The sequence below is a fragment of the Microtus ochrogaster genome, chromosome 16 (genome assembly GCF_000317375.1).
Source record: "Microtus ochrogaster isolate Prairie Vole_2 chromosome 16, MicOch1.0, whole genome shotgun sequence".
NCBI lineage: Eukaryota > Metazoa > Chordata > Mammalia > Rodentia > Cricetidae > Microtus > Microtus ochrogaster.
Genome location: NC_022018.1, coordinates 27,312,387 through 27,337,409, shown reverse-complemented (window position 1 = coordinate 27,337,409; position 25,023 = coordinate 27,312,387). Strand labels below are relative to the sequence as shown.

Sequence of the window (25,023 nt, the reverse complement as noted above, 5' to 3'; positions counted from 1 at the left end):
TCTAAAGACAATGAAGCCCGGAAAGGAAGGCTTTGCAAGCTGACCAGGAGAAGGAAACCGCTGCCACACCTGTCTAATAAGAGGCCTTGTTTGTTTTCTTCCTCTTTGTTTTCTTCCCAATTGGTTAAGGGGAAGGAGTGAAGTGTGGCAACTGCCAGTTAAGGGCACTGTTATCTTGTCAGCTGCCATCAAGAAAATGTACTAGCTGCTCCCTGTACCCAGGGACTCCTCTCAGGCCACCAGCTTTCCCATGAGGCTGTCCTCCTGTGTAAAGCTTGGACTTCAAAAGCAAGAAACAGTATTGTCTGTGGAAGCCATGTGATAGCAAAGAAAGTCAGCGCTTGTGTTTCACAGACCCTACGTGACTGGCTCACAGTTTCAGTTTTATGTCTGGCAAACTGGAGCCCCACCAGCATGCATCATTGCTAGGACCATGTTGATCATGGATCCAGGCACATAATAGTTGTTCAATACATAATCGCCCGTGTATTCATTAGTTTTCTAGTATAGTGTGAAAAAATGCCTCATACAGCAACTTAGGGCAGAGAGGCTTCATTTTGACTCAGTGTGAGTGTTCAGTCCATCACCTTGTAGGAATCACAGCAGAGGAGGCCGAGCAGCTGGTCACATTGTATCACTTGCTTTCTGCTTTTCTCCTTTTAATTTCCACAACCCCAGCCCATTGGATGGTGCTGCCTCCTGCGCCCTGCGGGCTTAGCCTTTGGTCCTCAGGGGAACAACTCTGGAAGCCCCTCACAGACATGCCCAGGGGCAAGTCTCTTGGCGACTCTAAATTCAGTCAAGAGAGTGATGAAGCTTAATCATCACAGACCCTCTCTTTTGGAGTCATTTCCTATACAAATTAAAAGGAGAAACAAAAAACCTATTATCTTTCTATAACAGCTAGTTTTCATTTGGAATCACAGTTTGTTTACCCATGACAGCTTGGCCTGGTAAGTCCTTGTGAACATTATTGATCTGGAATGTAAGAGTGTCTATATAAAGAATAATTTTATAAAGTGCAATGAAGGTAGCTGCTTCTTAGAGAGCCCCCTGAGAGGGTGTGCAGAATTCTCATATGAATGCATCATATGCTTTTCTGAAATGAAGATTCAGAACTTCTGCTAAAGAAATTCAAGTTTATAAATGCTATTTCATTTTCTCTGTTTGATTCTACCCTTTAAAAACAAAACACGCATTTGGTTGGTATATATACTATATTATATATTGTTTTATATCTAGAGAGAGGTTCAGAGGACACAAACTTCCAGTCCTGGCTTTATGCTAAACCACGGATGCTAGTCACAAACAGATATTCTTTTAGACAACCACAAATGCTGGGGGAAGGAAGCCAATTACTACATAAAGTGTCTAAATGGGAAAATGCACAGGGGCCAAAGAACCATGCTCAAGGACACTGGCTGGAAGCGACAGCCCCGAGAGCTGATGAGCAGAGGGATTTCCTGGATTCTGTTTCCTGTGGGCTTTGGGTTTGGCTACTGTCAACCCCAAAGCTGCCAATACCTGTGCCTTCTACAAAAGGATTTCCAAACAAACACTGCCTGCTCATTTCCCCTGAAAAGAGGCTAGATGGCCTAGGTTTGTTTATAAAAATTCATCAGCTGAGCTACTCAGTTAAATTCCAGGCAGTCAGAAATACTGTGACTTATTGGGCAGCTATAATTTAATGGTAAAGACGAAAGTCATGCAGATCAGCTGAGTATACTGTAATAAAAACTAAGCAGCGGCAATGAGAAGAAACTGGTTACTTTTTACAAATCTCTCACTAAATAAAGTTTTCCTATTGGAAAGGATTCTCCTCACGTGTTTGATGTGATGGTTATTATTGATTGTCAGCCTACCAGGACCGAGGGTTCCCTAGGAGACACACTTCTGGGCCTGTCTGTGAGGACTCATCTACAGTGAGCTAAGTGATGTGAGAAGACCCATCCTGAACGTGGGAAGCACCATCCATCAAACTGGAGGCTCAGACTGAATACAAAGGATGAAGAGAGCCAAGATCTGCTCTCTGGTTCTTACTGCAAATACAATGTGACCATCCGCCTCACCCTCCCATCTCCATGGCTTCCCCACACAATGAACCGAGCCCCTTGAACGGGAAGCTGGAACAAGCCCTTAATCCTACACTGCTTCTTGATTGGTCTCAGCAATTAGATAAAAGTAACTTACATTGTTGGTGTGTGTTTTTTTTTTTTTTTTTGGAGAAAGCATTATATAAGCACAATAGCATCATATAGCACAGCATAGAAGAATAATGAAAATTTACATTTTTAGAACTCAAGAGGTCTTTTTTTTATAGTTAAGTGGTGTTTGCCCAAATTTCTTAACAAGTTTGCATTCTTCGCTGCTTCTTTAAGTTTCTTCTCCCTTAAATAATATTTTACTGACTCTCAGTTTCCATAATTGAGTGTGAAGAAAGCTCATACATGTTGACCACTTAACATGAAGGAGATTGCCATATCCATAGGTGGTTTCCATGAGACAACTGGAGACACTGATTATGGAACTCTGTGGGCAGACACAGCAGAGGCCGGCCTGACTTTAGCCACAGCTGCGACTGATGGCTTCCTTCACACAATGGCATCCACCTCACACACTAGAAGAATCAAAAAAACCAAAAAACCAAAGTGAAGTCCTACAGGAAGAACAGGCTGTTCCCACTCCCTACCTAAAGAGGGAACGCCAGGCTTTGGTGACACATTCATCTCTTAGCATGCTATCCACAGATGGCCCCAACCGAAATCCAGTCAGAACAAGGAAAGTGGCATGGGCTTCCATGCCAGGATGAAGAAGGAAAACAAAGCTCACTCTGGAGCCAAATGATTCACACCTGAGTCACCCCTGAGCTAAACAACACCGAAACGCTTCGCATAACGATTAGTTGCTTTCCTGGCAAAAGTTCAGAGATCTCACCAAAGCCAAATCGGGCTATGCCCTTCAGCTGCTGAAAAGCAGCCGGATCCGAGGAAGAACATAGAACAGGGGGTTTTGTGGTGAGTCACAATACTATCCTTTAGCAACGGACACTTGCCGGATTTAGAAAATAAAAATACAGGATGTCCGCTTCTACTTGAGTTTTGGACAGATCGTCAATAGCTTTCAGTATGTCCAGAGTGTTGCATGGCATCTGTGGCTTCCCCACAAATAAAATGTAAGTAGGCATCAAGATTTCACCCAGTAGCCCTAGCAAAGAGAGATATAATTTAGAATTTTTTGAACCAATTTCTTCTAGAACCAAAATGGGTAATTAATATGTCTGCCCTCTAATCCCTCCATGATAACAAAAGGAGAGATAGGCCCAAGACCTGGCAAAACCAAAGCAGTAAACTGTTGAAAACTTAACGGCTCTTTATTACAAAGTCCTTTCTTTCTTAATTCATTGAACAAAAACTTCATGGGCATCCATTCCATGCCAGGCACTATCACAGAGGACTGAAAATATACTCTCAAGAGCCCTGAACTAAAGATAAAGTCAGTTGTAAAGAAGAACATTCATAAAAGTTGAGGAATAGGTTTGATTCAGCCTTCCTAAACATATGGCACTGTATTGGTCTCAAGTCAGAGCATAGACCTTGCACCACAGTGAGTCTCTGAATCTCAGATAGATGTGTCCATAGCTTCTACTTCCAGTGCAAAGGGGGGTGAAGCTGTAATTTAGCAATTCTCTTCTTTCTACTTAAGCTACTCCGTTTCCAGGATTATTGAAGTCAAAAGAGTATAGGAAGTTTTGAGGCGGAGGGGTTGAGACAACTAAACACAGGCTCAGCTCAGATCTTTCGCTTCTCTGTCTCTAGTGCCTGGGATGCTGAGTCAAAGCTGGGATGGCAAGAGGCAACTTCTACAGGTTATGTAAGCAATTTTGAACTGACCTGATTCCCATAGTAAAAACCTTACTGGTAAGAAGGTGAACAACAGATACTTTTAAAAAGATCTAACAGCAGGTTGGGGAAACAAGGGATTCAGCAGGATGGGAGAAAGAGAGAAGGAAGGGATATTATGAGAGTTAGAGTATGCATTCACGAAATTGTGAACAGACGGTTTTTTTTTTTAAGATCTAAAGTCAAGATTATTGTGAGGGGGGCTGGAGAGATGGCTCAGGGGTTAAGAGCATTGTCTGCTCTTCCAAAGGTCCTGAGTTCAATTCCCAGCAACCACATGGTGGCTCACAACCATCTGTAATGGGGTTTGGTGCCCTCTTCTGGCCTGCAGGCATACACACAGACAGAATATTGTATACATAATAAATAAATATTTTAAAAAAACAAAACAAAACAGAAAAAAAGATTATTGTGAGGGTTTCATGACATCCCAAGACAATGCTGCTTCATTTAAAAGCTGCTTCTTTTGGTCAAAATCCTGACCTAGTTGATGCCCCTAAATTCTGCTGGGAAGCCCAAAGTCATGACTCCAAGCCTTTGCGAAGCATGAGGATGACAGTATAGTTATGAAGATTATCTGTCTGATATCCAGAGGACGGAGAGATGAGTGGGTGCCTGGGGCTAGGGTGGTGACCGGGAGACTGCATATAGATATAGATATCTTAGGGAGTGCTACAAGTATTCTAAAATTAGTTTGTGGTGATGGTTGTGCAACTACGCAAACACTAAAATGCGATGAATTTCATCCTTAAGGTAAGTAACTTTTATAGTACGAAATCAAACCACAATTAAAATAAATAAGATGGACATAGCAGTGCATGCCTGTAAACGCAACACTACGGAGGTTGATGAAGGAGGATCATGAGTTTGAGACCAACTTTGGCTCCTAAGTGAGATCTATCTCAAGGAAAAAAAACAAAACAGAAAAAGGAGAACTGGCTGGGGAGGAACCCTGCTAAGAGGTTAAGTGCTACGAGCCAAGGAGAAGGCTGCTTATGAGATGAACGTGTTAGCATGTTGTGTTAGTTATTTCTCTCATGTCTGTAACAAAATACTTCACTAAAGCAACTCAGGAGAAGAAGGTTTTACTTTATCTCACAGTTTGAGAGTACAATGAATCAGGGCTGGGGAGTCAGGAGAATGAAGTCACTGCGGCGGATGCAGAATGGCCCCCACAGGCTTCTGTATTTCAATACTTGGACTATTTGGGAAAGATTCAGAGGTTAGCCTCATCTGAAGAGCTGTCCCATTAGGGGTGCCTTTAAGGTTTCAAAAGCCATTATGAGGTAAGTTCTCTTTCCTGCCTCTAATTTGTGGATTGGGATGTAAGCTCTTAGTTCCTGCTCCAGCACTCTACCGGCCTGTCTGTGGTCATGCTCTTGCCAAGCCCTCTGGAACCGTGAGCCTCAATAAATACTTTCTTTTATAAGTTGTCTTGATCATGGTGTCTCTTCACAACAATAAAAAGGTAATCGTCCAGATTTAGGAAGCAGAGGGAGAAGAATGCTCATGCGCAGACTTTCTCTTTTTCATTCAGTCTAGGACCCCAGCTCTAGCTAGTACTGCCACATTCAGAGTGGATCTTCCCTACTCTGATAAACTTTTCCTGGGAACACCCTCATAGATAAAGACAGAGATTGCTTCCAAAGTGATCCTCAAGCTAGTTGGGCTGAAAATAGCAATGAACAGCCACACAGAGAGGACGGAATAGAGACCCCTGAACCCACACACATTTGAAGTACATGCCTCAGTGCACATCTGGAAGAGCATTCATCCCAGCTAGCCATGTCCCCGGAGAGGCTTTGTTTCAAATGCTGGCATGTGCTACATAATTAATAGTGAGGCACGTGACAGACCATGTGCCTATGTGACACTGGCTCTGTACATGCTGTGACAAAGCTGAGGGACTCCTGCCACCTAGGGACGCTGTGGTCTGTGATCATTCTAAAAGTGCAGTATAGTTCATGACTCATGCTTACACACACACACACACACACACACACACACACACACACACACACCACAGCCAGCTGCACAAAAGTAGAGCATACACAATTATGCATGTTGTTTGAATAGGTGTGGTCTTGTGGAAGAAATGTGTCATTGTGGGGGCAGGCTCTGAGGTCTTGTATATGCTCAAGCTGCACCCAATGAGACAGTCTACTTCCTGTTACCTCCATATCAACGTGTACCAACTCCTTCTCCAGCATCATGTCTCCCTAAGATGATAATGGAATAAACCTCTGAAACTGTAAGTCACCATCTCAATTAAATATTTTTCTTTATAAGAGTTGTTGTGGTTAAAGTGTCTATTCACAGCAATAGAAACTCTAACTAAGACCATAACCCCAATAAAACTCATTGACTCCACCAAGTTGTACCTTGGTGGTATCCATACTTTGGTCTGCTGTGGGTCCCCTATCTAGGGTGAGTAGATGCGTGTGCTGACACCCCCCCCCAGGAAAAAAAAGTTTTTCAGACAGCATCTATAAGGCTTGCTTCTTTATAAAGAAAACAAGCATGAAAAGATATGGACTAGCAAGGTTGTTATAAAAACAGAATGAGACTACACCATGGGCAGCACTCTCTGTGTAGTACCTAACAAAATAATGCTTAGGCCAAATGCATCCTTCAAGAGCAATACAAGCAAAACTCATACTATTCAATGAAATAAGCCAGACTCAGCAAAATTAATCTACGTGACATTTCTTACATGCAAAATCTAGATTTAAAATCATACATGTTTGCATGTGTGTTTGTGCATATAAGATATGGAACTGAAGAGGGAACCCTGAGGAAGAAGAAAGACATCCTGACATAGCCAGAAAATACAGAGAGTAATGGAATATTTGTGGGGAGGAAGGAGAGAGGGAGCCTAGCTTGACGATGGAAGGGAGCCAGCCAGCAGGAGAGAGGGGTGTGAGGAGAGGGAAGGGACAAAAACAGAAGGAAGTCTAATAATACATGTGCGTGAAGATGCCATGATAAGACACACGCTTTGTCTTCTAATCTAAAAATAAATACATCATTTTTTAAAAAAGATGAAATGGAGCCATAGGTCAGAGACTCATTTAGACAAATTGCAAACATCTGATTCCTTAATCACAGATAAAACTATCTGAGAAATGAACACCCAGCCTTGAGTCCGGCTCTCTCTGTTCCAGCTCACGTTCTGGGGTAAGCCTGACTCTAGTGTGATCTCTACCCTAGATTTATTTTGGAAACACACAAGGGTGTCCAGACAAAACCACAACATCCTGTGTTCCTTGCTGCCGGGGTCACCATTCTCAGAACAACAACAGCTGAGCTGGAAAGATCAACGGGAACGTTAGTGAGCAAGTCTGCCCCCTGCGTGGGGCTAAAGGACACCCCAGTGAAATCTGCAGGTTCCGGAAGACAGAGATCTGCTTTGATACAAGAAGTTGGGGAAAAATCTTAAAAATAAACAGGCCTGAAGAGATCAATGGTCAAGAAACAATTCTTGGAGATACTAAGAAGCTCTAACTATAAACAATAAGCAACCGACAGTCATAACTCATACCCTGCCCAAAATCCACATGAACAGAGGCACGCAGCACATATTCAGCTCTGAAGAGTCATGGGGGTTCTGAAAATCAGGCAAGCATACATTTCAGTTGCCTTCAGTTCATCCTGAGGACATATTCACTAACCCTGTGTGTTCGTGGAGGCGCACTACACAGGCATTTCACTGCTACGAGACTCTACCACCACTGGGAAGCTTCTTCCACTGAATAATAATTCTTCAAACAACTAAAGCTAGAAAAAATTCCCTCTAAAGTTACTATTAGTGAGGCAGTAGTTTCGAGAGCATTCTCCATTTTTTTTAAGTATTTGCTTTTGAAGATGCCGTATTAGTGATAAGCACTGTTTAAAAGGCGTTAGATTAGATCCTGCAAAGAGACAAAGGTTGATGGGAGACAGATAGACCTCTGAAGGCACGTTATATGCTTTAAGATGTCTAGAGGGAAAAGGTAACTATAAGGAACATAATAATAATAATAACACAGCAATTATTAAGCTCTTACTCTGGGCCAAGAGGCTTCTGTGCGGTGTGCCTCAGATCACCCTGAAACAGCCTCTACCCCTGCTGCAGTTGTGGGAGCTCCGTTTCACACAGTTGCGGTGATTTCCTGATTTCCTTCCAGTTTATGCCAATAATCTATGAGCCAAAATCTGTGAGCCGTGTAACCACTCCCCACAAGGCATGAGGATGAAGGCTCAGATTTCCTGCCATTTCTGAATGTCAGACTCCTCGACAACAGTTTGGCTTTCACAGTCGAATGGGGCTGGCAAGGGTCAAGTGTACTTTTTGTTTTAAGATGTGCCTGCTCTGGACTCGGCTAGCAGCCACGGGCTCTTAACTCAGAGTCTACCCTTTCACCTGTTCATGTCTCATTGACTGTTCCCTTGTTCCCAAGGTCACAGATACCTGAAACTTTGTACTCCACCCTGGGGTGATGTTTGGTTACGGTTATCTTATTACTTGATTGGATTTGACATTCAGCAGTATTTGTGTGTCAAGCATAAAGACAGACACAAGTAAGTGCTTAATATGAATTATTATTTGGAATTAATGATGATTTCTGAATGGCAGAATGAGCGGGTCTCTGTTTCTTGTGCCTTTTTATGGACTCTTCTCTCTGCATGTTTGTTTCATCCAGCTCTAATGTGTCAGTTTTTGTTTTGTCTTATATTATATTTTATTATTGTCCCATAGAAGCCTGTTTGTTTCCTAATGAGAAACAGAAAGGGAGTGGATCTGGATGGTATAAAAAGGTGGGATAGAGCTGGGAGGCGTAGCGGGGAGCAATCCATAATCAGAATATATTTTGTGGGAAAAATTATTGTCAATAAAAGACAAATATGTAATATGTATAAATATATAATACATATGAAAGCTTCTACAGTAATAATAGGCTTCAGTTTTTAAAATATACATGTATATATATATCACCTTAAATCTTACATAATTACTTCAGTAAGTTGAATGCTATATTTTTAAAAAAATCAGAATTTAAGAAAAGCCTGAATTTTGAGTTTCTATGTTAAAAATGGTTGCTTAATATCCCGTATCGATTGGAACGCAATATTTTCAGTGCTGAGTACTGAGTCTTGTTCTTCCCTCAGCCTAGTAAAGTCTGGTTCTCTGCGCTCTGGCCTAGCAGCCCTCTGACTTTTCCCTTTGAAAGCTTTACGGTGCTGTCCAGTCTAGCCTTGATCTTACTCCACAGCTCAGGTTAAACTTTCAAATCTCCTCCTTCAGCCTCCCAAGCAGCTGGGATTACAGGTGAGTGCCGCTGTCTCCAAACACGTTTTTCTTTGAAAGAATATAATATAACATTATTAAATATTGAAAAGAAGATTGATGGGGCTAGGAGAAGAGGCCAATGGTAGGGCTTTTGACTAATATTTTCAAAACCAGTTCACTCACCATAAAAAAGATGAATTGTTATAGAACATAGCCATAACCCTATGCCCTTAATATGAAATGGTCGTTCTATGGAACTCTCTAGTCTCTGTCTGACATGCTTGATGTCATCATGCGTGCTCTGTCCGACATATTTGATAGTGCCATGCATGCTGATATGTTTTGTCTTTTCCCCATAACATGATGAGTCGCTTTTGATCCTTGCTCATTCCTAATTGCTCCTATATTGTTAAATATTTAGACTGATAAGATATTTTGTCTGTTTAATACTATTAGCTTTCTGGGTGTAACAACCTCAATATATTAAAAAATTTTACCTACAGTCAGCTCCTCAGAGGGGGTTACAATGTCAAAATACTTAAGCATTTATTCATCTCTTGAAGGAAGATGGGTCTTTAAAAAATAATTATACACTGTTAATCCCAGCACTAGGGGAGTCAGAGGCAGATGAATCCCTGTGAGTTCGAGACCAGCCTGGTCTACAGAGCTAGCTCCAGGACACGCTCCAAAGCTACACAGAGAAACTCTGTCTCGAAAAACAACCAAACAAAAACAAACCAAAAAAGAGTTATACAAACCCTTGTCTTTGTTGAATTCCTTCCAATTCCCATAAACATGCAACCTTTGGGGAAGGGGCACCATTTCTTTTACAGAGTTCAGGAAATCCCAGTCCCAGTGAATGTCCCCTACGACCTGAGCATGGTCAGTCACAACTTACCTTCCACCGTACCACTGCCCTTCTTCCTGCTGTTGTGAAGAGGCAGCACCTCCAAGGCCGAGATACCTGACCTCTCCAGAACATTCACCTCCACAGTCAGCCTCCCCACCAGCTGCTGGGGGCGCACGCTGATGGAATGCTCATATTTCCCCAGCCTCCTCTGCAGAAGTTCCTCATAACTGAGGAGGAAAGCGGCTTTGTCCTTGCTGGGAATCACTAAGGAAGCTCTGAACATGTCAGCCCCCTTCTCCCTGTTAGGAAGTAAAAATGGACCACAAATAAGTTCAGGGGATGGGAAGTCTATTTCCCTCCTCAAGATACCTTGCATACTTGCCAAAGAGACTCTTAGGTTGAGCCATATGAGAGCCCTAAGAAAAGACAAAGGAGACTTCTGGGTGTTCTTCAAGGGTAGAGTGTTTGCCTAATGAGCAGGAAGGCCTAAATTTAATCCAAGTATCATTAAAAAAAATTTTAAAAAGAAGAAAATCAATTTTAATTTTGGAAGAAGTATAGATCTATACTAGAAAAAGGCCACTGTCATGGTTTGATCTGGAGTGCCCATCTCCCATAGGGTCTTGTGTTGGGCACTTGGTCACCAATCAATGGCACTCCTGTTTGGGGGAGTTGTGGAACCTTTGAGTTTAGCTAGAGGAAGTATGTTGTAAGGAAAGATCCCTGAAAGATAATAGCCCAGCTCAGTTTCTGGTTAGCTTTCTCTGGTCCTGATGATGCCACATGGGTTGCCCCACCACAAACTCTTACTTCCCAGACAGTGGCTCCCACCATGCGCCTTCCCTATTGTGATGGATATGACTCTCTGAAACCAGAAGCCAAATAATCCTTCCTTTCCTCAGCTGCTTCCATCAGAGTTGTTTGCCTTCTACCAAGGGCCAAGGAATACTGAGTAGGAGAGAATTCAAATCTGGCTGACTCCCTTAACTCTCCCTGAGACAGACCCAGTGAGATGCTCTAAAGAGTACAGTTCAGAGGTGAATTGTTGGAACAGTGAGCCTGGACAAGATGTGAACGGGGTTCTCACTGTTACAGGTGTGGCCAAGAAATGTAGACATCTTACATAATTGTAAAACCCATAATACATCACAGTTTTGCACCTTGGTGATTGTGTTTGTCAGTAAATAAAATAAATGACCATACTATATAGTATAACAATACTAGCCATGGCAAATGTTTTTAGGACTTGGGGTTCAGGTTGTCTGCATTAAGGTGGCAGAATACCAACAGTGGTTAAGACACTCAAGAACATTCTAAGAAAATATGTATGTTGGGGGAAGAAACCTTTAAACAAGAATTCTACAGCTCAGAACGTTCTGGAAGAAGCTGCAGAAAGAAGAGACTCAAACTGTCGGGAGAAATCTTGGGAAAACTACAAGCTCTGAATTTGGAAGAAATATATCAGAATAAGAATTTTTAAAAAAGGGACCAGCCAGGAGAGACCATTTTAGTTGCCATAGGAAAGGATCACTGTACTCCCCCCTGGACGTGGAAAGAGATACAAACACTGAGACAGAAGTTTCACCCCACACTAGGCAGATAAAATGGAAAAGAAATGACGGCAGATTCCTTTACAGTAAAATGGCAGAACGTGTGATGGAGGGAGGTGGTGAAGGAATGGTATTAGATCACTTTCAATCCATCACTAGTAAAACCAGATTTGTTTACACAAGACACTAGAAGAGTAACCCAAAGTTCAGGAGGAAGTTACTTTCATCTTAAGTTTCACTCACAGCCAAAACCTTGAGCCAGGTCTCCAAAAGTTTGTCCGTCATGCACCATGCTGAGAAAATTACTTCAGAATATACTTTCAACAAAGATGAAAACCATAAAAGAGGAGGATGATATAGAATTAAAGAAATAACAAAACCATCACGCAACAAAAGGGAGATCCCAGAGTAGATGTTTTACAGCAAATCTGCAAAGCAAAAGCAGTATGTTGCAGAGACAGGACTTGGCCATGTTTTCGCAGTTTATGGAACCAGAATTTGCCCTCATCTTTCATTTGTCTTGTAATTGATGTTGGCCAGACATCCATGGTGTGGTTTGACTGGATGCCATTGCGTCCAGAAACCCGGTTATAACTATTCATTTTGTTATTATTTCAAACAAACTACGTGTCTTCGTAGATGCTAATCTTGACAAAATTAAATCCTATCTCCTAAGGGAAAAAAAAAAGAAAAGCAATTAGAAGTCCCAGGACTCATGGTTCAACTAAATTAAACAGGGCCACCATCCTGAGCAATTCTGATAGAGACAACTCGGGACACAGCTGCAGCTCAGCAAAGCCAACTTCCAATAACTTGCTGCACCAAGGGAGATGACATCCAGACGCATTGTGCAGCCTCCCACCAAACAAAGAGATGGAGCATAGGATTATGGGAAGGGGGAAGGGGAAAGGGTAGGTCAAAGTTCAGCCAGTAATTGTTTGAACAGGCTCAAAGCAAGCAGGGTTGTGTGAAGCCATCAATGTCACCTTGACTGGAATACTTCACCGTTCTGTGTCCTTGGGAACTGTATGAGCCGTCTATCTGTATCTGAATATCTGGGCTGGCTTTATTTTTCAGAATCAGAGTGAAGCCAAGACTCAGGTCTTTCACACAGAATGAGCTCCTCCGTTCTTACTGATGGCATTTCTGACTACCAAGTCCTGTGACTTTTGAGAACTAGTTTTGCCCAAACAATGTCCCTTTATGAGTGAACCAAATGAGGTTTACAAATATGCAACCTTTTGTCTAGATACTAAAATGGCTTTTCTGTGAAGGGAAAGGAAACCTTCCAAATGGTCTAGTAGGGAAGGGGGATAAACTCTTTGTGTACTAGACAGTACCTGTCGATATCAGCTATCATTACAAGAAAATGCTGGGACTTGAAAGATGGCTTGCTGAACAAACATGAGGACCTGAATTCAGATCCCTAGCATGGACAGAAAAGCCAGGTAAGGCTGTATTCACCTGTAATCCAGGCATGGGGTTGGGGAGACAGAGGTCTCCTTGAGTGATCACTGGCAAGCCGGTCTAGCCAAAACAGCAAACTTCAGTGAGAAATCACTTCTCAGAGGTAGGTGGTCCTTGGACTTCCCACACATCAGGGAACCCTGATTGCTCTTCGAGCTGATGAGGGAGGGGGAGTTGATCGGGGGAGGGGGAAGGAAATGGGAGGCGGTGGCGGGGAGGAGGCAGAAATCTTTAATAAATAAATTAATTAATTAAAAAAAAAGACTAGGATATCTGGTCTTCCTCCAACCATCACACACTCACTTACATGTGAGAGCATACACACACACACACACACACACACCAGTCACCCACAAAAGTGTGTGCACACACACACTTAAGAGCATAGGTAGTTTGTTGGTTTTAAAGAATGCAATTATCATTTCAGACCAGAATGTATATGTTAATAATTCTGACATTGCAAAAATAAATTATATATAACAAGCAATGGGTACAACAATTGAGAAGGGACAGTGTGAAGGGTGGAAAAGGATATTACCACTTAAGATGTTGGAGATAGCCTAACATAGTCTACAGATGGAGAAAGAAAATGACATTATAAAATTTTAGCTTTAAAAATGGCATTAAACTTCATAGTAGACTTTATAGGTAATATTTTGTTTTGATGAAGAAATCAATAAAAATCATAGAGCTAGGGAGGTAACCAAGAAGACAACTGTACACGATTTTTAGAAATACATATTCTAGAAAGCAAGAGTGAGGCCAGGCACAGTAAACCTCCCTTATTATTGTGTTTGTTGCTGCATTTTAATTAGGTATACTGATTATTTTGATTAAAATCAAAAGCATTTGGAGAAAGAGAACAGCTAGACAAGAAGGTAAAGGAAGGAACTCTTTGTTTGATTGGATTCTAGTTGCTTAATTAGCTGGTACTTACTCATTATTGTCTGTGGTTTTGTTTCTTTTTTCTTCTATCCTATCACGGCTTTTCTTTGCTTTCTCTACAATTTCACTCTGATACACTTTGTCTCCGATAAGCCTGAAACACAAGACATAGCGGTGTGTTACCAGCTCCAAGACAAACTCCAGCACAGATCTTAGAGCCATGACAACCCCAGAAAATGTTTGTATGTGCCTCCTGGGTATGCAGATAGAATGTGTTTCAGACGCAGCAACAGCCTTGAAGCATTCATTCCACTCATGAGCAATTTTCATCAAGACAAAGGGCAGCACCCCAACCCAGGGTACCTTCATAATTCTATAAGAGAGAACCCCGAGATCTCAAACTCCCACAGGAGCCCGGCAGGTTCTAACTTTTCCAGATCAAAAATTAAACACAAAATATCTACCATAGGGCTGGAGAGATGGCTCAGAGGTTAAGAGCATTGCCTGCTCTTCCAAAGGTCCTGAGTTCAATTCCCAGCAACCACATGGTGGCTCACAACCATCTGTAATGAGGTCTGGTGCCCTCTTCTGGCCTTCAGGCATACACGCAGAAAGAATATTGTATACATAATAAATAAATAAATATTTAAAAAAACAAAAAAAATATCTACCATAGTTATAACTCGATTTCTTGGATCAGAATAAGAGGAAATACATTTGATCTAATAGCTCCAAGGTTTTATACTATCTCACTGTTTAGGTCTCAACTTAATCATAGCCCCCTCTAATCTACTTCCCTGAGTTCCCATTCCAACGGAGCCCTTCTTGACAGACATGATGGTAATAAATATAATACCAGCCCTCAGAAGGCTGGGATGTGAACAATGAGTTCAAAGCCAGCCTAGGCTACACAGTAAGACTTTGTCTTAGAAAACACAAATGAAAGTCCCTCTCAATCTTTATACTGAAGAGTTCACTGCCATCTAAAATGATCACATTTACTAATTCATTTGTTTAATTACTGGCTATTTCTCCTTCACTGGAATTTCTAGCGCAGAGCAATGTTCTCCTTCCTTATTATGCCAATACCTTCACAGAGTGTCTGTGCTAGAGTGGACATGAAGGATGGAGAGAAGGAAAGAAAGAGGGGAAGGAGGAAAGGAGAAGATGAAGGATGAAATGAAAGAAAAGAGAAGGAGGAGGAGAAGGAATAGAGAGGAAGGGTGAGAAGGAAGGAGGGAGAGAGAGAGCAGAAGGAAAGCATGCAGGCATCCCTTTTGTTCTTAGACCACCTGCAGGACGTGAATCCTCAGAATTTGATGGGCTATGGACCCCGTACTCTCTCAGGTTCATCTTGACCATCTGCGGACAATTGTCTACATCACTTACATGGTGAAGTTGGTGATGAACGCTGCTTCTGGAATCTGCATCTGGAACTCCACATCCTGGTCCTCAGAAGCCCTGTTGAGCATTCTGCAGGAAACCGTGGTGAAAGCATAGCGAGAAATGATGGTCGACTTCACCGAGAACTCCGTCATCAAGGGCTTGGCTTTCTGGGGGAGTTAAAATGCACACTCTTCTCAGGGATGGATGAAAATAGATTTGAACACTTGAGGTTAGTAGGCGTGAGTCTTTTCCCACATGGGAAATAATCTCCAACTTGAGAACCTTTGGAATATGAGTCCTCTGCCCTTTCTGTATCTTGTCCTTAATTCTCCATTTTAACTCATTTCCCTTGTAAAACCAGCTCATTGAAAAATCGATTCATGATGTAGAACCAACTGTTCAAAACTAACTTTAGCCAAGCAGTGGTGGCACATACCTTTAATCCCAGCACTTGGGAGGCAGAGGTGGATGGATCTCTGAGTTCGAGGCCAGCCTGGTCTACAAGAGCTAGTTCCAGGAGAGTCAGAGAAACCCTGTTTTGAAAACAAAGACAAAAAGCAACCAAACAAAAAAATTTGATAAGAGGACACAATTTCCAGTGTAACAAGAAAAGTCATGTTGCTTAAATAGCTCAGTAAATCGTTGAAATTTTAAAGGTATGTAGCATCCATAATTTGTGCTGCAAACTTTTAGATTACGATACAGGACCACTTAGCTGACCACAGCTTCAGAGTGTGTCCACCAGCGTGCTCAGATTTTCACGCTTATTTCCATATTCACTCAGAGAAAACTGTAGCGATGGGCTTCCCCACTTGGATTACAGCTACATAATTATAAATGAGTTATTATAGAAATTAGTACCAAACTCAAGAGACTATCTAGATTTAGAACCTAGAAAAAAGAAAACCTACGTTTGTGATAGCTGCATTTACCACAAAAGCTTCTTTCAAAAAAATATGTTTTCATGTGTATACATGTGCTGGCATGTATGACATCATACATGTGGAGGTCAGAGGTAACTTATAAAAGTTGGTTCTCTCCTTCCAAAATGTGGGTCCCAGGGTTTGAGTTCATATCAGCAGGCTTGGAGGCAAGCCCCTTCAGCGGCTGAGCAAACTTCTTGTAAGGGCAGTAGCTGCGGTACAAATTTAAGAACTCAATAAAACTGTTCCTTGCTTTATTTTTGTTTTTTTGTAGCTACATCTGGTGACAGCTGGCAGTAGAAGTCTCCCAAGAAAGGAAACCTTTATGAGGAAATGCACTACTAACCTTGATTCCCTCACTCTTACTCCAGGAACTGGCTGGGCAACTGACAGGATTATGGGTTGATTGTATGCCCCTCCCCTTCCAGTCTTGCTGGAAGTCTTAACCGCCCCTTGTGATGATATTCAGCTGGATTTGGTTGGCTTTGACAACAGAAAGTCCAAGATCAGTGTTTTGTCAGGGCTCAGTGTTGGGGTTCCCATTCCAGCTTGCAAAGAGCCAGGTTCAGATGTGTGTATGAATGTATGGCATTTTCAATATGTGTGTGTGTGTGTGTGTGTCTGTGTATAAAGAGAGAGGAAAAACAACACAATGAGAGAGAACAAGAGAGAGACAGAAACAGAGAGTTCCAATACCTCTTCTTACAAGGACATAAATCCTCCATCCATTCTTACTCCATAGACTGAGGCAGCCAATCACACACAGCAATGATCACATTGGTGATCAACTCCCAGACACAGAGACGGGACTTGCTACTGCCCACCAGTATGTGGACATTTAACCCTCACCCGTTCAGTTTCTTTACAAACCTAGAGGCATTTCCCAAACACACATCAGGCTGTGACAAGTTCATGTCAAGCATATTGGTCATCTGATGGAGAAGGTGGGTAGAACCTTTTGTTTCTAAGGAGCTCTTTCATGGGCTTCTATTACTCAAAATCAGCAGAACAAGAAAAAAAAATGTATTTGAGAAGTGGGCATGCATCACACATTGTGAATACAAAGGGAATGTATACCCACGGGAAGGCATGCAACTATGATCAGAGTCAAACATGTGAGCAGGAACAGGGAACTTAGGTGTGCTCCACACAAGGGTGTCAGCAATACTCATCTTTTTGTCAGTTTATAACAGGAACAAAAAGACTTCCAGACCTTATAGCTCTTGGTGGGGGAGGGGGAGAAGCTGACAACAAATGGGGGGATAAGAGGGTTACTGTGTCTCTCTGAAACAGGCAAAAGACAAGATTGGTATGAAGTTTTGTTAAGTAATCATTAAATGTGTCGGGGGGGGGATGAAGCATATTTGAAATAATTTTTACTTAAAGAAGAAAAGAAATTCCGCAGTTTGGTCCAAGGAGGAGTTATTTTTAAATAGTGATTCTGTGGGTGCCTTCTTACAACCTAAGCTCCTGGAAGCTGGGAGCTGGGATTAGGAGGACCACATGTTAAAGATGAAGGTTGACAGAGATGGGGAGGGGGCAAGGGAGAAGGGGATAGAGAGACAGAAAGGGGCTGTGCTTGTACATCAGAGTGTTACATTGACAAGGCAAAGCAGTGTACAGAGGCGTGTGTATATTAGATTGTCGCTTGTATAAAAAGTGTGTCCTCATGCCTCTGAATGTGTGTAGAGAAAAATGACGACCTAGTAGGAGATAACTGAGTGGCTAGAGGGACTCCATGCTCTTTGCTAACTGAACGAAGTGATTATACTCACTCAAAAACAAATAAAATTTGAATTTTTGTAATTATAGCATAAAACAATTCATCAAATTCAGTAAGACTTTTGCAGAATCCTAGTGGAATTTCATTATATTTATTATTTGAGGAAAATTAATATTTATATGATATTCATTTCAACTTGTTCAGAGTCAATTTTCCCAATAAAAAGAATGTATTCTATACTGGGGGGAAAAAGAGTGAATACCTTTTGAAAAGTTTCTGCACCCCGATAAACCTCTCCACTGATGCAGGAATCCAAATCACACCAAATCAAACTAAATTTTTAAAAAGCCCAGGTTTAATGGATGCCAACGCTCCCGGGTGGCCTTCCCGCCCCGCAAAGAGGAGATGGGGAAGGAAGACCAGAAAACCATGTGCTTATTCTCTGGGGTACAATGTAAATACCCTGTGGGAGTGGTCTTGAACATCTCTGGGGAGGGGGTCATTATTTGGTGGGCTTTCTTGGAGGTAGAGTCTTGACTGAGGCAACTCCCAGGGGAGGGGGCTTGGGATGGAACTTCCATCCAAACATTCCAGACTCTTTGGCTATATGGATGCCAGGGGCTGGGGTGAAACCTTAACCCAAACACCTTTAATCCCAGCATTTGGGAGGCAGAGGCAGGCAGATCTCTGAGTTCCAGGCCAGCCTGGTCTGCAGAGTGAGCTCCAGGACAGCCAGGGCTACACAGAGAAACCTTGTCTTGAAAAACCTAGGGGGAAAGATGGTTTTGTCCTCTCGCCATCGAGGTCACTAAAAACATATCAGGAAGACAAAGTCTCCACATCACTCCAACCCCACAGATCCAGGAGTTTGGAGCTGTCCATCATAACAAACTGCCCAAAGAGTGAGCACTCACGTTCTAGTAACTTACAGTATCTGCCTTCATCTGTGAACTGAGATGGCTTGAATAAGTCACTAAAATCACTTCCACTTCTGATATTAGTGAAGCCCACAGTAAGCAAAAAAAAGATGCTAAAAAATTGGGGTTCAAAAAAGTCACACCCCAATTCAGAAACAACTGCATTGCACAACACTCTTTTATGACCATCTGGTCTCTCTGCACAGTGGTGATTTGGATCTGAGAGAGATTCCAGATGTAGTTTAACAAAACACTTCTGTCAAATGATGTTATTAAAAAATCTTTAGTACGTTTTATAAAAACAAGAATTAGGCCAGAGAGAGATGGCGAGAATGGTGGTCTCAGCAACGTGACATCCTGGCAGGGGTATGAAAGTTAAAATCTGTAGCCCATCACCTTTCAAAGCAAAAACCCTAACATGAAGTGTGAACCGAGAGGAAGCGTTCCCTTTGATCTGTTATGGCTGGGAATGGGCTTTCTTACTAAATTAAACATGATTAACTATATTCTTTTTCTCTCCAAATCTGAAGGCATGTAAGGAACTGTTCACAGCTGTGCTCTGGAGAATTCGTGAAAAGATGCTACTGCACACAGTTCTGCACTGACTCCCACAAATGCGCTAGGAGGAAAAGCGAAATTCTGTGGAAACCAAAGAACTAATTTTTTTTTTAATGGCTTTACTTAAAATTGAAACTGTATCTCAAAAAACTTTTCAAATAGGGGACTCAGAGTGCTTAGCACTCTCCGGAGGACACAGGCTCAGCTCTCAGTGCCCATCTCAGGCATCAGTCATTGGTAATGCAAGCCCCAGGGGAACCTGACACCTCTGGCTTCCACAAGCACTCACCTGCATAGACACATAAACATAATTTTTTTAAAAAGCAATTTTTTCAATGATCAAGTCTCAGGGCTGGAAACATAGTTCAGCCATTAAGGGAACTGCCTGCTCTTCCAGAAAGCCCAGGTTTGATTTTCAGCACCCACATGCAGTTCAAAACCCTATGTAACTCCAGTCCCAGGGGATCCAACACCCTCTTCTTCCCACCTCAGGCACCAGGCATGTGCATGTACACAGACACGCATGCCTCCATGCATGTAAATACCAAAAAATGTATTTTTTTTTATCAAGTATCAATTTGTATCGAGTCTGGTGTACATGATTAAAACTTCAGATTACACCAAATGCAAGGCTCTCCCCCCCACCCTGGGTTCACAGCTCCACATTCCAGATGTGATGTTTAACGGTTTGGGGGCTACCCTTCCACAAATGGGTACAGTACTCATTTACTTAATTGTTGTATTTTGGGTTTTTTTTTCTAGTGATGCAGTAATTTTCTCATCTTTATCTATACATTCCATCTTGTGCAAAGAACAAACCTGTCTAGAGCTTGGTAGCTTAACAACTCTGTCTCTTAGTGTGCTTTTCGTAGATCAACAGTTCAGACAAACTCGAGATGGGTCTGGCTCTTTCACAGTCCAATGGAGAACGGAACTAGAACTAATTCAGAGCTGGCTGCTGTCTTGTTGTTTTGTGCTGACCCAGCAGCAACCCAGGGTGGCCTTTGACATGCGCAAGTCTAGGTTAATCACAGCCTCATCTGAGCCTGTTGTAGCTAGAGACTTCACTATCCGCGTGATAGTTTCCCCAACAGTGAAATGGAAGGTACCCTCTGCTGTGTGCTCTAGCTTCCAAAATTGGTTAGCTAGCTGGGCCTGGGCCAGTTTCTTGCAATGCTGTTGCAAGGGAGTGGCAATTTCAAGGCCCGCCTGGGCTTCCTTGAGCCCCAAGCCATCTGGGACAACTAAGTGAGATACTATTTTAAAATTAAAAAGTGTAAAGAATACGATATGGCTCAGTGAGAAAACCTTGCCTAGCACATGGGAGGCTACAGGCTTGAACTCTAGAAACAAAAAGCACATAGTATTATTATTAGCTTATTCTGTTGACAAATGCATCCTCAGTTTCCATGGCAAAGAGCACATGTACCACCTCAGTGGGAGAAATGGTGAGTCAAAGTGCCAGCATCGTTGGAAAATGCTACTGAACAAAACCATCTACCTGTACTTGATAGTTGAAGAGCATCACATTCTATGAGTGCATTGCATCTTAACCAGCCCGCTCAATACCATCCATCAAGCCTGTGTGTTTGATTTCATTGTGTTTCAAACTCCCTTCAGATCTCTCTGCCCTGTGGTTCATTTACAGGGATGGGCAATCTGTGGTAGGTAGACCACCCACTCCTGTAAATGAATGCTTATTGGAACACAGCCACAAACCCATTCATTTACGTAAGATCTAGGGATGCTCCGGAGCTAATATTACAGAGTAGAGAAGGGCTTACGTTGCTGTTACAGAGAATCTAAATATTTACTGTCTGTTCTCATACAGTTTGCTAGTCCAGCGTCCAACATCAAAACAGTTTAACCTGGTTAAAGGTGTTAGCCAAACACCTTTACAGATCAATGGTTATTTTTCTGAAAAAAGGGGCTAAGATGGAATCAGTAAACCTATGTTACCACAACAAAAAATAAAAAGGAAATGGAATTGCTACCAATCCTGAAGTGCAGGCTGGAGAAGCCCCTGAGCCATGATGGTCTCCTTGGTTATTTATAGATTTTTTTTCAGGGCAGATGATATGAATGTTGGTACTATAATGAGAAAGACAGATAGGAAAATAAGTGTTATGGCGACAATAAGTGGTTTATTTTATTGTCCACTGGCTGGTTATATAAACCACTGAAATAACAGGAGAAGACACATGCTGGGATGTGGATGGATGGGGCACCATCGGCTTCACTGTAGGACTGATAGTCTTCTGCCAACAAAACCACGTATTCATAAACTCACTAGAGCAAGTTGCAAATTCAACCCGAGTAGCACTCCAAAACAGTACACAGGTATATTCTACCACTAGACAGGGCAGTCAACAAGGGGTCCCACCTTCTGCACTTCATCAGTAAGGACGAAAAGCCTGCTTCAGCACAAACAATACACAACGTTGTATGGAACCACACATTTACCGTGGACCAGAAATGCCTTTGTTTCTCCTCCCATTGTAAACTGAAGTTACCTCTCCCATTGCATCTGGACCCCAGTGGTGTGCATTATCTACAGAACACTTTGGAAATTGTGTTGAGAACTCCAGGGCCAGGTCATAGCAAATCCCGAAGCGTTTATACAACTGCCCTAGAACATTCCTTTAGATGTCTGAAGTTACCAGGTATTGTCCTGCTACAGAGGCCAGACACAGACATCAGAGTTCTCAGACTTGCCTACCATCCAACCATCATTGCCAAGCTCAGCATGGAGGAAACTGTTTTGAACCCTCTAGGTCAGCCCATCTACTCTGTCTAAAGTGTAAGAGTATGTTTGTCTAAATTCCTGCTCCAACGTCAGGCTAGATGGCTATTGCATTAAGCCACTGAATTTTACACGAATGTTTTTACACAATGGTGGAAGACAGACGCACCTAAGCAACGTCTATAGTATGTGAGTTTGCTGTTCATTGTAGCTTGACCTTGAGCAAAACTCAGTCACATTTTCTTGGTTATTTCAAACTCTGTGCTATTCTACACCAATAGCAGTGGTCCTGAACCCACGGATCCTGATCCCTGTGGGGGTCAAGTGGCGCTTTCACAGGGATTGCTTGAGACCATCAGAAAACACAGATATTTACATTACGATTCATAACAGTAGCATAATTACAGTTATGAAGTAGCAATGAGAATAATTTTATGGTTGGGTTCACCACAACATGAGCAACGATAATAAAAGGGTGTAGCATTAGGAAGATTGAGAACCACTGATCTAGAGAGGTTTAGGGTGGCATGTTCTGTAAACTAAGCTTTTACAGATCAAAACTGCACTTGAGGGACTATGTAGATGGCCCAGTCAGAAAAGTGTTAGCCACACAAGACTGAAGATTCAAGTTCAGGTTCCCTAACATCCACTTAAAAAGACAGCATGGTGATACACATTTATAATCCCAGCTCTGTGGAAGTGAATTTAGGAGGACCCCGAGCTCACTGGCCCATCAGTCTAGCCAGATTGATGAGATCCATGTTTACTGGAAGATACTGCCTCAAAAATAAGGTATAGAACAATTGAGAAACATCAAAGACAGCCAACACTGACATCTGTTCTCCACATGCACATGGACACACATGCACATTTATTACACCTACATGGATACACACATACTCTACCGCCATACCTTCCTCCACACGCTCTAATCCCCTTGAACCTTTCTAGAAGAAGTTAAAGGTACAAATGATAAAGACAGGTATAAAAAGAAAGATGCTCTCCAGATGGCTCCTTTTCTGCCATTGAAGGCTAAGGTCATTTACTCTATGGCTTCACCAGGTCATTAGCACAAGAAGATGACCTTTGGAAGCCCTGGTTCCCACTCCTGGCCCCCTCCGTAAAGGATTCCAGAGACATCCCTCCTGCACACAGCCTTCACGGTGACATTTGTTAGATAGCGAAGAAAACACAGAACTCCCAAATGAAATATCTATAACCTGTTCTTGGCTGCTGACTCGGAGGTTAGTTGTGAGAGTCCCCAGTCTGCAGTGAACTGCAGACTCTGAAGACAGGACACTGACTGAATCTGTTCCTCGCTCTCGGTGCAGTTGCACGCTATCCAAAAATTCCTGGCCACTTTCCATCTAACTCCTTTGCCTGAAAGTCTTGGTACTTTCTCTAGGACAAGGGATTATTAAGTTTACAACTTAGTTAAACAGGTTTATAGCTCTCTAAATAAAAATTTATCTCCTTTTGGTAGAAATTTCTGGTCCAGTACTATTTTTAAATAATTAAAATTTTTCTTCCTTTAGCGGTGTAATATTGTGGTTGTCTGATTCTTGCTTTTGAGATAAACAATTTTACTGAATTTTCAATGTTCAGAAGTTATTGACATAGGATGGCTGCCAGGACAGGGAGAGTCAGCTTTCTTCACTGGTGTCGCGATTGGTAGGTCCTCCGTGGTAGAAGGCCGCATGTACAAGAGTGGATGGGCAGCATAAATTTGACTTGATGGATTTAGAAGAAGGAGGAGAAAGAGGAGGGGAAGGAGCGGAAGAAAAGGAAGAAGAGGAAGAGAATGTCACAAGCTTACTTGGGTGGTAGAGAAGTCCGGGTGGGTCAGGGAGGAGTTAGGGGAGGGAGTGGGAATATGATCCAAAATATGCTGCATGAAATTCTCAAAGAAAAAAACTGAATTACTAAAAAATGAATTGGGGCTAGAAATATGGCATAGCACTTAAGAACACTCAAAGCTTTTCCAAAAACTCAAGCTTGATTCTCAGAACCCACCACAGGGCAGCTTACCACCTCCCGTAACTCCAGCTGCTAGGGATCTGACACATCCCCTTCTGGCACCAAGAGCAGCCCCCCCCCCCCCACACACACACAAGTACATTTTTAAATGCAAATAAATGGAACATGAAAATCAGTACTAGAGAGATGGCTGCGTGGATAAAAGAGTCTGTCACCAAGTTCAATCCCTGGGACAAAAATGTTCAAAAAAGAGAACTGACCCGTACAAGCTGTCCTCTGATCTCTGTATGTGTGCCATGGCACCTATGTGCCCCAATATACCAAATAAATAAGTGAAACATAATAAAAGTGAAAAGTCAGAAGATGCCCAATACAATATTAAGTTTATTTTCAGTAATTTAGACCGAAAATTAAGATTATGGGTACAGCTGATTTCCTACAGCTTTACTTTAAGAATATGAGCCATTCGCAAAACAAACAAGTTGGGCAGTGGTGGCGTATGCCTTTAATCCCAGTACTTGGGAGGCAGAGACAGGCAGATCTCGGTGAGGCAGATTCTCTATGACTTTGAGGCAAGCTTGGTCTACAAGTGCTAGTTCCAGGACAGGCTCCAAAGCAACACAGAGAAACCCTGTCTTTAAAAACAAACAAACAAAACACACACACACAAAAAAAATCTAAAACAAAAAAAAGGAATATGAGCCATGGTTTATGAGCCCAAGGAGAGGGGTTGGAAGAGAGTTAGATCTATTTTAGTTTTTGTTTTTTTTTTTTTTTTTGATTTTTTCAAGACAGGGTTTCTCTGTGGCTTTGGAGCCTGTCCTGGAACTAGCTCTGTAGACCAGGCTGGTCTCGAACTCACAGAGATCTGCCTGC

At 42.2% G+C, this 25,023-nt stretch overlaps 1 protein-coding gene across 1 annotated transcript in view; it reads right to left on the bottom strand.

Annotated features, from left to right (window-relative positions):
* Itih5 (inter-alpha-trypsin inhibitor heavy chain family member 5) overlaps positions 1 to 25,023 on the bottom strand; it is a 93,451-nt gene that overhangs the window by 47,731 nt on the left and 20,697 nt on the right. Inside the window, exons 3-5 of the mRNA XM_005354887.3 lie at positions 15,310 to 15,473; positions 13,973 to 14,074; positions 10,067 to 10,317 (exon numbers count right to left, since the gene is read on the bottom strand). Of these exons, the coding sequence (XP_005354944.1) occupies positions 10,067 to 10,317; positions 13,973 to 14,074; positions 15,310 to 15,473 (517 nt within the window). The remainder of the gene's footprint in view (positions 1 to 10,066; positions 10,318 to 13,972; positions 14,075 to 15,309; positions 15,474 to 25,023) is intronic.